The 12,577-nt window shown below is 33.6% G+C and overlaps 1 protein-coding gene across 8 annotated transcripts in view; it reads left to right on the top strand.

Annotated features, from left to right (window-relative positions):
* Window positions 1-12,341, top strand: part of LOC118279840 (homeotic protein distal-less) — a 126,619-nt gene extending 114,278 nt beyond the window's left edge. The window contains exons 3-9 of one of the 8 annotated variants that reach the window (XR_004784027.2): window positions 5,691-5,820; window positions 6,433-6,614; window positions 7,444-7,527; window positions 7,876-7,965; window positions 9,226-9,365; window positions 10,151-10,307; window positions 10,812-12,341. Coding sequence is in view for 4 of the 8 variants with exons in the window: in XM_035599651.2 (XP_035455544.1) it covers window positions 5,691-5,820; window positions 6,433-6,623; window positions 7,444-7,527; window positions 7,876-7,965; window positions 9,226-9,365; window positions 10,812-10,830 (654 nt within the window). In the remaining 4 variants the exon portion in view is untranslated. Of the gene's footprint in view, window positions 1-5,690; window positions 5,821-6,432; window positions 6,624-7,443; window positions 7,528-7,875; window positions 7,966-9,225; window positions 9,366-10,150; window positions 10,308-10,811 lie in introns of all 8 variants that reach the window. The other 7 variants (XR_004784026.2, XR_004784029.2, XR_004784028.2 and 4 more) reach the window with 7 other exon arrangements.
* Window positions 12,342-12,577: the final 236 nt, after the last annotated feature.

Raw genomic sequence — 12,577 nt, 5'->3', positions numbered from 1 at the left:
AACAACACTAAATCGCCGTATTTGTGTAAGAAATCAATTTGTACGTACGTGTTCAAAACGATAGATTTACCCAATTTAAAGCAACAAACACAAAAACCGATTTGGATTTCTTCAAATCGAACGCAAAACGACACAATACATAACGTGAAAGAATAAAACATGACAAAATAAATAATTCTATCGAACATAACCTTGTTCGAGCGGCCTAAGTGAATTGAACGGCGAATACCAATACAGTAAGTTGGGCGCGACGTCGGGGTTAAGTTATACCGTGCACCTCGACCCGGCTAATCGGAGGGTGGGTGGTGAGAGATGGGACACAAACCAATTTATCGATATCGATAGAATAAATGTTATAAGTATTTCATACACCTACACTTTTACCATATAAGTTTTGTTGTAGGCGGTTACTCATACGTTTTATAATCTAGTCTATAGCTAAATTGCAAATACGTGGTATAAGTCAGTCAGTTAGATATTTATCACTAAAAACAGGCTTATACAGTAAAGTTTTTGCTGAATAACCTGGCTTATACGTAACTGATTAACAATTCATTTCTGTTTTAGATTTAAGATAAAGATGTTATGCATTGTATGTGTTCACGTCACTGCAATACGCTTTCTACGATCGATGCTCGCGTCCACGTGAGTTGCTCATAAAATGGACACATAAATAATAACGCATGCGTCAGTTTTTTTTTTCTCTGCGTGACATACGTGTTTGCTTTGATTACCTACACGAATCGACGATAAAATTGAACGACGAGCGACGGAGATGTCGTGAAGAATCGCCGGAATTCCGATTTATGCTATTTTTAAGGGTAGGCCGATGTGTTTACAGTTCTCTTGATTAAGTAATTTGGTATTAAATTGCATTTACCTAACCAAAAAAATGTCGTGGTGGCCTGGAGGTTTAAGATGGGAGACCAACGGCAAGTACCAATGTGACATTTTCCTAGTTATATGTACTTTCTAAGATTATTTAGACACCACTGACAAACGGTGAAGGAAAACATTGTGAGGAAACCTGGCCTTATAATTTCTAATAATAAGTTTTAAATCGCCTCCGTATGAAAAGAGGCCTTTGGTCAGCAGTTATATATAGGCTATTGATGTGCGTATGAAACACATTATCTTATACGCATCAGTTTAATCCTACTAGGCCTATTTACACTTGACCCTTGCATTGACCACAAAACAATGAATATGAAACTACACCATCATAAATAAAATTAATAACATTTCAAACAATTACAAGCACTCCATACTTCAATCCTTTTAGCAGTTAATAAGTAAAACGGTTAATTAAAACAACGCCATTAATTAAAACGAATGAATGTTCGGTTAGCGCAGTGGCTGACCAATGTCACTTTTTCGATTCCTGTGTGGAACAATTCTTGTTTTTTATGGGATAAGGTGGCAAGGAAGCGACTGCTTAACAAGTGATGGTATTGGATCGCTAGATGGTAAGCAATCATCGTCACCCATGTATACAAGCAACACCAGAGGAGTTACAAGTGCAATGTCGGCCTTTTAGGAATTAGGGATTTAAGGATTGAGGATGATGAGTTGTATAGCCCTTGTCTGATTAATAAGTTTTTATTCAGGGTCTAGATGTAATGTGTATAGGCATTTGTATATTTATATATTCACTCACGACACAGGACCTAAACCTAGTATAAGGTAACGTCCTTAAATTTGAGTAGAGTAGGTCACAAATAGAGCTAAACATAACAATTTATCATGGTCTTGCTTTGTATAATCTTACCACACATTCCACGGTCAATTTATACTGGTTTATACAAAGCTGTTTAAGTATTGTATTGTGAATCTGATTGAAAAAGAGTAACCTATGGAGTTTCTTGCTCGTTCTTCTCCATAGGAATCTACACTTTGGAACGAGCAAATAGCTTCACTAGAGGACTGACCGACAGACAGACATTTTGTTTTCTTTATATTGTAATATTTGCTTTGATGTTCAAATGTACCTTCCCGATCTAATAATTTTGACTTTGACTTTGCTGGATAGCATGTGTACGTGTATAAAACTTCGCTGATATTTTTATATTCGCCTCCGCAGTGCATAAATCGCTTCGCTCGTCACTAACACATGTCGTTTATCAACAATGTTATACTACTTACTAGTCACCCGTCCGGTCACATACCTATAGCATGCATTAACTTTATAATGCGCTTTAACATAATATTGCAATCATAATTATTCTTACGTAATTTTATAACTTCATCTCTGGTTACGGTTATTATAAGTCAGTAGTAAATAGTGAGTTTAAGATGATGATTTAAACGCATTTCTTTGTGTGGTTTAAATATTCGATTGACAATCTCGGTGGTAGAATTATACTTACATTAGCTTCTGCCAACGGCTTTGCCAGTGTTTCTGTGGGGTAAAAAGTAGCCTACGTAATATTCCAGACCATATTCTATCCCTGTTCCAAATTTCATTCCAATCGTTTCAGTCGTTTTGACGTGAAATAGTGACAAACATACCCATACTCACTCATAAACCTTCACAATTAAAAAAAAGGTGTATAGGTACTAAAAAGTCACCTTAGCTTACTTCTCAGAATAAAAAAGGGACATAAAAACACACAATATTTCTTAATCCAAATCTCTTCCAAGTTTTCATCAAAAATAAAACTTTTATTTTAATTCAAATAAGATATTAGTTTCTCAAGCCAATGGTTGCTTAACTTCACGATAACACGAAAAATTCAATTTAAAATATACACTACTTGTAGAACTACAGGGAAAACTTAATGTCATGTAGTTATGCTCATATACACACTTGCATTGCTTGAGAATGCGGTAAATTGATGTAAAACTATTAGAACTAGATTACATTTGTCTTAAACATATCGTTTGATTCCTTTAACTTATAATTTAAAATACAGAAAACTAAGAGTCTGTAAAATATATACATAATACACAATGAATGTATTTAAAGATTAAATCGCTTTTTAACACACAAATTACGTTAATTTCATCAGAAATTCACGCATTCTTCACCATATATTTTACTTAAAACAGTAATCTAAATAAAATTCTGATACCAATACATCATCATCATATTACCAGCCACTTCTAAACATAAATGTCCCACAATGATTTTTACCAACCTAAAAAAATATCGATAAAAAATTCACCGTCATGTCCCATCCCTAGTTTTAACGGTACAGTAACGGCTGACAACCCCGAGTCCCCGCCCTTATTCACGCTACCCCAGTCCTATATATGTATGCCTATATATCTGTATATTAACTTAGGTACCTATTTGTGAAATCCAGTGACAATGGGACAAAGTGTCATTACGTTTTCTATATATGTTTTGACTTGATGTCTGTGAATGACACTTGTAGTTGATTTATAGTTGTATATGGTTGTATAGTGTATACTAGTGGTATTCGTATAAGAAAAATGGTTGTCTATTTTTGCGTTTCAACCTCCTGGCTATTTTACAATATTTTTTTAACTTATCTAACAAGACAATTGGGAAACTGTCTTTAAAATACAAATCATACAATTTAACTGCTCCATTTTCATCGCAAAGGAAAGATAAATAAATATACTTTTACATTTTTTGTATTATTTTAGAAATTAGGATAGGCAGATGAGTTGGAAAAGGCTACCTTGGCTATCGAGAATGCAAGCGATAAAGCATTAATGTACATAATTTCGATTTTCCAAAAAAAATACCAACACTGAGGTTGGATTTGAGCCCAGTGTAATAAAGTTAAGCGGATTTGTGATCAATTCACCTCTGGTTCAGGAATTAGGGTTCGAATACAAGATTTTTTACACAATTGTAGCATTTGTAACTATGTAATAGTTTAATCAAACAAAATTCTCAACAAAATCACATTCATTCCACATATTAAACTCATACAAATTATTGTTTAACCCGTTGTATGCCGGAACGCGGATCTACGCGAGACACAATATGTTTTCTATTGTTGTCTTATATACGGCATACAAGGGGTTAATAAATACATACATACATACATAACCTCACGCCTGTCTCCCATGGGGGTAGGCAGGGACAATAGTAGTAGATAAGTAGATATAAATTAATATTAATAAAGTTAATAAATTCTCCAATAAATGCAGCTCTATATATCTTTACATGAATTAATATTCATACATAATGTATGTCTGTACGTAAAAATGTACATAAGAATGTTTAATTAAAATTTATTTACATATACAATACATAGTAAGTAAATGGTTGTCAGCGCACTTTGAATTACATTACTTTTTTTATCGATTAATTTATTTATCGATATCAGTAACTTCTGTCTTATGTATTGATCGTTAAAAGGTTTTTGTGCAACACTAGTTTTAACAGACATGCATAGTACTTTTTTCATTTAAAAAACAATTTACAATGCTATGTGGAGTTAAGTACCTCTATAGGTACTTATGTAAAATAAAAAAAACACGTCTGAAGACAAAAAATAAATATACACGGTTTAACAAAAAGGGGGTATACATATCAATTCCAAGGTTTCTAGATAACATAACAAACGACACGGGAAGGGTTTTTTAAACTAATGTTTTCATGGTACCAAGTTATGAATTTTTCCCAATTTTCTTTTTTCATGCGAATTAAAATGACTTAGTTAGATTGGTACTAAGCGATCAGATTTACAGAAGAAATGTTTCGTAATTAGCGAGTGACCCCTGTAGTGTTGTGACACGTTTGTATGATTTAAAACCAAAAACCATGCGACACCAAGTAACTTTGTGTAGAGATTCTATTCAACCTGTATTCTTCAGTGCTTCTTGATGTATATGGGTATTTTGTGACACGCTGTATAATATATGTATGAATGAATCACTTTTTCTTCGTATGGGATTATTAATTATTATTTATAATTAGCATATATATCACATTGCGTGATTTTATTATATAAATTATAATATAGTAATAGTTTTAGCTGTTTTTACATATATGAACTATATTAATAGACAGATACTATAGCCTGATAACATATTATGGTCTGTGTATAGCTTTTTTTTTAATAAAATCTAAATCATTCTAAGTTAGAAATTATGAGTAACTTTTTTATTTTTTTTAGAAGAAATAGACAGTTAGTTACAATTGTAAATTCCATACTATTACTATAAGTAATAAATCTTGAACTCCTTTTATTTAATAAAGTAATGAAACTTTTTTTAAATAGTCGGCAATGCATTTGTTTTCTTTATAAGTAAGCTATAAAGAAAATGAAAATCTAAACTAATAAATAAAATTGGAGTGTATGTTTCTAATATTGAAATAACCGCTTTTTACTACATGCATATGTTTTGGTGTATTGTATATTATGAATAATACAATTTCCAATTTATATCTGTCTGTCTGTCTATCTGTTGGTTCTGGCTTATCTCTGAAATAGCTAGACCGATTTTGACGAGACCTTTATTGGCATGTAGCTGATGTACTAAAGAATTAGGCTATACCTACCTTTCCAATAGCATGCCATTAATCTCGATCTTCACCTATATGACCTATAACAACAAATTGAACGCCGTGGTGGTCACCGGTGACCGACGTTAGCGGAGGATTTGCCTTCAACAGTTTTCTATTGGCAGTCAAAGACTTAATATCCAATGCTTGTTTCATTTTACTTTTAAACATTACTAAACTAATCTAATCTTTTCTTTGCACACAGGTGAAGATTTGGTTCCAAAACCGCCGCAGTAAATACAAGAAGATGATGAAGGCTGCCCAGGTCGGTGCTCCTCCGCCCAGCCTCGGTCTACCACCAGGCAGCCCGCCCAATAACAACCAACTATTACATGGTAAGCAGGATTTATAGTAATTTATGTGATGACACTAGAGCTGAAGATAGTAGTAGTAGAGTAGAGTATAGTACATTTGCCACTAACGCGCCTTTTTACGCGGGTATCGTATGAGCTAAGTGAAGTTTAAAACCCAATTACCGGGTCCCAATCTTCCCAATTCCTAATTCCCCAACAACCTTTAAATTCCTAACCTGGCAACGCACTTGTAACGCCTCTGGTGTTTCGGGTGACCATCGGCGGCGGCGATTGCTTACCACCAGGTGATCCGTGCGCTCGTGCTCGTTCCACTGCTGGCTGGGAAACTGGCTGCCGTGCAGCGTGTACCGGGTTCGATTCCCGCACGGGGTAACTCTTTGTGTGATCCACAAATTGTTGTTTCGGGTCTGAGTGTCAGGTGCATGCAAAATTGTATGTTTGTAAACGCACCCAAGACGCAGGAGAAAATCCTAGTGTGGGGCAATATATTTAAAAAAAAAGTTTTGCTTCGAATGAAGAAGAACGAGTAATTCTTTTCAAAGAAATAGGTATAAATATAAAGTAAGCTCTTGTTCAAATAATAATAAATGTCATCTTCGTTAACCCTCACTCAATCCAATTTTCGTCCAACAGGTGGCGGTGGAAGTTCAAGCGGGTCCCAGCACTCCCCCTCAGCGTACCAGAGTGGGGGACCGGCGCAGGCGCACTCCCCCACCCCCAGCTCCACCCCCGTGTCGGAGCTGTCCCCCGGGCTGTCCCCCACCGGCACCCCCTGGGATGTGAAGCAGCCACCACAACCGTCTTGGGATATCAAGGTTGGATATGTAAGAGAGAATAATAATAAACGACATGATTTTAGTTTTTTTGGCAAAGCACTTACACACATAAGTCTTCACCTACAAAGTATAATTTTAAGATCTAATAATTATAATTATTTAAGCATTTTAAACTAAGATAAACTATAATAATATAAAATTATATAATTATTAAGCCTGAATTTTTATATCTTTAAAATTGCTGTGCCCAAACTGGGTCCATAATTGTTACTCTTACCTTTAAGAACATCTATGTACATACATTGTGGAAAGCAAATAAATGAATATGAATGAATATACCATAAATTGCTGAATTATTCGATTATTTGGAATGGTAGATAGATTAGGTAATTAAAAGTAGGAAACCATTTTATAGAACAGTTTAGTATAAAAAGACGCTTTATTGAGGATGCGTGCTATGGATGGTTTCCCTACTATCGATACATTGCATACTCGATCTGCGCATCTTACTAGCACAGCTACATAGCTTAGTATCAGAAGAAATGGTCACATAGTTTCACAGCTTAGCTATTACTTTATCGTACTATAGTTACATAGCACATCTCTGGTGGAAAGGCATCCATACTTTGATAATAATAATTTTATGCTTGATGCAAAGCAAACTTCTTCACATTAGCAACAACCAATGATATGGTAGCCCACTTTATAAAAATCCAAAATAAATAGGTATACAGACTATAAAAATTGGACTTATCCATCCATTTTGCTATTAATACTATAAAAAATCCATTTATCATTCATTTCCATTAAACTACTACTTACTTACTAAAGTGCCATTTTTAACATGTATTTTCTTTTGTCCATTTAGCCGACGGCAGGACGGTCGCCAGACGGAAGCTCATGCGATGTGAAGCCTCCACATCAGCAATCTTGGGACCCTAGGGTCGGATATGTAAGTCCAAAACCATCACTTAAAATATAACAATAATTATTACATTTAATTCTAAAAATATCACACTTTACGCCAAAAAGTTATTTAAAAAAATAGATTATGATTTTTATTTATTGTAAAATATGCAGCAATTTATAAAATGATATGTCACTTTAAATGTAGTTTAATAAATAATAAACGTATAAAAAGTGTGTTAATTTTAAAATTAAATGAAATAATATTGTACAAAAAAATGAATGTTTATTTCAAATTTTAGTTTAGTTGTTTTTTTATTTAGTAGTTTTATTTAGGTGTTTTATACCTAAAGATATACATATTTTTGAGGGGAGCTTACTTTTCTTACCGTAGGAAGGTTATTTCGCGCCCCAATCTGATGACATTGAAGGATCACCAGGCGCAGACGGCATGAGGGGCCGACCTATGCCTTGGATGCTGAAGGTAAGGGTTCGATTCCGTGTCGTGTTTGTCTTTAAGCACATAGTTTTTTTACCACCATACATCAGTTAATCAAAGCTTATCCGCGACAATTAAAAAACGAAACTTAATTCCGTAATTACGTTTAAAATTTTTATGTTTTTACTAAAAAGCTAAAAACGTGTTCTTTTCCTATACCTACCTACGTAGATACGAAATCAACATTTTTGTTTAATTACAATCGAGTTCCGATACGTTTTTCCATAGAAAGATTGGAAAAAAACAAGCTTGTATGGTTGCGTGTGTGAAAATTAAAAAAATAGTAGATAGATAGATAGGTATATGGAACTTATTAGATAATGGTCCGTGGGTGTGCCGGCCACACCTAAACATTTCGTCGATTAATTTTCTACTAAACTTTTACTGCGACTCCGTATGTAGATATATTTGTTTGTTAATTTATTTATTTGAACATCACGCCTTGTTTTTAAGAGGTTGGGTAGATAGACATCTTTATGATGTTATACTGTGAAGACTGCACTGGCGGTCGCGCAAAGTTTAGCGGGTTCGATTCCCGCACGAAGCAACTCTTTGTGTTGTCTATAAATTGTTGTTTCGGGTCTGGGTGTCATGTATATGTGAAATTGTATGTTTATTAACGCACCCACGATACAGGAGAAAATCATAATGTGCGGCAACGTTTTTTAAAAAGAAAATAAGTGTTTGGTTTAGTCACATTATAAAAACGATAAGCTTGTTAGTGTACCTTCACTCGTTTTGCCTGATTCGGGTATCGAACGCGAGAATGTGTTCTGCTAGCTTATAGCCACTAAAACAATGCAGCAGTCAGTAGTCACATATTATATATATAAATTGACAAAGGTAGCTGTATAGCCTAGCACTGCGCATACATATCACTTTATTTAGGCAATGCTAAAGCATAAAAGAAAGCACCTCTGTGTGTGGAATTTCATCCAATATCACAAGTATTGACAATAGTAGATACCCACCAAACAACAAACACATGCTATTTGACTATTATTTTTCTATAGAAACTATAATAACCGAATTCGCTAAGACACTCGACTTGTCTCATTGATTTGAGAGCAAAACATTCTCGAAATATTTCCTTTTAAAAAAGAAATGTTAGTATGTAATTACGGATTATTTTACCATCCACCAGTTTAATTGTCCCGTATATCACACACGCTTCGTATAACTAAATCCCAAAAAAATCTGTTAAAAGCGACACATAAAACTAAAAATCACCTCTCCTTGTCGTAGGGCGCGCCGCCTGGCCCATGGGACATGAAAGGCGCCCACGCCGCCCACGCACTGCACCACCAGGGGGCGCCACAACCTCACCCGCCCTACGTGCCACAGTACTCGTGGTATCAAACCGACGCCAACCCTGGATTACTCACGTAAGTTCATTTTGTTTGTCTTACTGCCACACTCAGAGTCATTTAATGTTTACTTAAACTATTCCTTAGTAACGATTTTGTATGGAAAACAATTGATAAGGACTGGGTTAAGTAACCATTAAATGACGCTGAGTGCGCGAGTTAGTTTTAAAAAAAATAAGTACGTTCAATATTGTAGTGCTAATTTCACGATCAATTCAAAAGTAAAGACCATATTGTAAGTGTTTTGGCTAACTAAAACTGTAGTCAATCAATGGATTCTCGATTTAATTTTCCATGTACCAAAATTGTTTTGACTTTGGCTTTCATTTGAGCTTGTTTTGGCTAGCCTTTGTACTAATTGCATTTTAATATAAAATATGTAATTACTTATGATATTGAACGTACCATATATTCGAAAGATGTCTGATCGTATCAGACACATTCAGTTCTGAACTGCACACGTAAGTTACAAGTTTTGCCTTATTCCGAAAAAAAAGACAGTTACAATAGTTGATTAAAGACTATACAAAATATGCTATTGAAACTGCTATAAATTCAAATTTATAAGGCATCGGAACTAGATCTAAGTAGCCCTGATTCCGAGAACGCACTGCGTCGGTCCCTAAAAACTCGACAAAGAGGTAAGTATTACCATTATAAGGCAAATCTCCCATCTTTCCACCATATCTCTTCATTTACTCTCCACCCAAAGCATGGGCCACCTGCTTCCAGTTGGATACTCCAGAAACTCCTCACGTAAGTTCCATAATCATGATTTTTCATTAAGAGGTCCTCTTCTACAGCCTCTCGCAGTCCACTGCTGGACATAGGCCCCTACAAAAATGGGGAATGAACCACCATGCTTGGCAAGCGGGTTGGTGACTGGAGACAAGAGGTGGCACTTGATCATCGTGTCACAATTCTTCTAGTACCAGGCTGATGGCAATCCTGGGTTAGTCAGTAAGTTTCCATCATCAAATTAGCCTTTTTGGGCAGCTTCGAAGGGTTTTCATAGAGAGAACCGCGCTTCTAGTATATGTACCTAAACATAAAAAGTATGTTCAATTCGATGTCTGGGTGATGTGTTTGTAAACTTAACATCAACACAGGACCTACTGTAGGAAATATTATAAAAAATAAAAGCACTATTCGCTGAAAGTCACAATAATTGAATCCATTTATCATTTGGATATCATAGATTTGGTCATGAATGTAGCATCTCGAAACATTACTCTCTTTACTTTATTTCATTAAATATAGCTTCTAAATAGTTATCGAGAAACACCTTTCATACGGCTATTTTATTCCATGAAAATAAAATATGACATAATATAAAATTACGCCATATTTTAGTGCACTGGGAGAAATTTTTTGAAACAGCTGTTTTAGTTTGTGCCGTCCTAGCATATATATAACGTTTTTTAATAAAATATTTATTAAATATATATTTTCTTTTGTCAACAGGGTATGGCCAGCAGTTTAACAGCCCTCGCACACAAACCTAACTAAAATGTAAAATGTAAGTGTATATTCACTATAAAATGGCGGACAGAATGACAGCCAACACAAAATGGCGTCCTAACTTGGCGCGAAAGCATCGGCACAACCAACTTTTAATTTTAAGCAGAATTATTTAATAGTAATAAATGAAAATCATTGTAAATTTTTATAATTAATTATAAATAGGGAATAATTGTTTATAATGGTTACTGTATATGTAATAATATGTTAATAAAGACAGATATTGATGGGCCAAACAATTATAATGCATATTTAATGAATTAAATTCCTTTCCTTTCTCCTAAATGATATAAAAAACATTTCTTTGTAGAAAAACTAAGTTAAATATCTTTCTCTGCTTCTACTTTTGTTCCAAAATAATTCTCTGGCCCATCAATACACTTGTATTCCTATAAAATAACGTAACGTCCTACCCTGTCGCATAGTTATGAACCAATCAGCTTTCGTCTAGCCTAAAATATTCGTTCCTGATTGGTTGATAATCACGTGGACTAATCAAATGGACGAATCACGTTATTTGTCAGTTTTGAAGTATGACAGATGTGAATGTGTTGGTTCTATTGTTTTAATAACTTAAGTTTCCCGGGACACACAAATTTATTTATGAAAGGTATCAACTGTTAAGAAAAAAATATTAGAAATCTGCTATTTCAATTTTTTATTATTATATCGTAAACCGAAAATTATTTTTATCTAAAAAAAAGAATAGTAGTGAAACTAAAATTTGAATTAATAAAATAGAAAATAAATTATTGATTGGTTGCAATATTCGTTTTACATTTAAAAACTAAAAAAATGAATTAAAAATGTTATTTTCCGAATGTAACCAATAAAATAATGATAATAAAAGAAAATTGTATTCGTAAAATTAAGCTTTAATATTTTTCTTATTTATTTAGAATTAAATTTTTGAAAAAACAATTACACGGGAACACAAAACCAGTCTGTTGTGATACGTTAATTTTAAGATTTTTTTTTTGTAGAACAAATAAATAACTTGAATAAAAAAAAATGTATTTATTTACGTTTTACGCAAAAATTATGTGTTCTGAATGCAAAAAGATTTTTGTTTTAAGCTATAAATATATTAATATCTTTAATTTCTACTGCAATTTCTTTATTACCTGTAATTAATATCGTCTATTCATATTTCTTTACATTTTTTAATTGGGAATATTTCATTTTTTAGTTTGTATTTCATTTTTTAGTTTTGATATTAATTTTAGTTTTGCAATATTGTGGAAATATGAATAGACTGTATTATGAATAATTCTTTACTTCTAGAATGGGTCTTTACGGGATGAAATTAAAATTTTTGTAAATATTTTTTGTAATATATAGAAAAATAAACTATACATATAAATGTAAGTAGCATAATTACTTTATAACTACAATGTAATATAAGGAAAGCGGAATTAAGAAAAAAAAAGTGAATTAATTTCTTTTGTCAAATAAAAAGAGAAAAATATTATACATTTTGTGTTTTTATTTTGTGTTAAACCATACACACACACCAACAGCCTATAAGTGGCGACAGCTGACCAAAACCCTCTTCTCACACGGAGAAGGTTTGAGCATTAATCGCCACGCTTGCTCAAAGCAGATTGACGATTTCAAACTTATAATCAGAAATTATAAGCCCAGGTTTCCTCACGATGTTTTTCTTCACCGTTTGTCAGTGGTGTCTAAATAATCTTAGAAAGTACATA

Source organism: Spodoptera frugiperda, chromosome 22 (assembly GCF_023101765.2).
Source record: "Spodoptera frugiperda isolate SF20-4 chromosome 22, AGI-APGP_CSIRO_Sfru_2.0, whole genome shotgun sequence".
NCBI classification, from domain to species: domain Eukaryota; kingdom Metazoa; phylum Arthropoda; class Insecta; order Lepidoptera; family Noctuidae; genus Spodoptera; species Spodoptera frugiperda.
The sequence above is the reverse complement of the archived record's forward strand: the minus strand, read 5'-3'. Positions and strand labels throughout refer to the sequence as shown.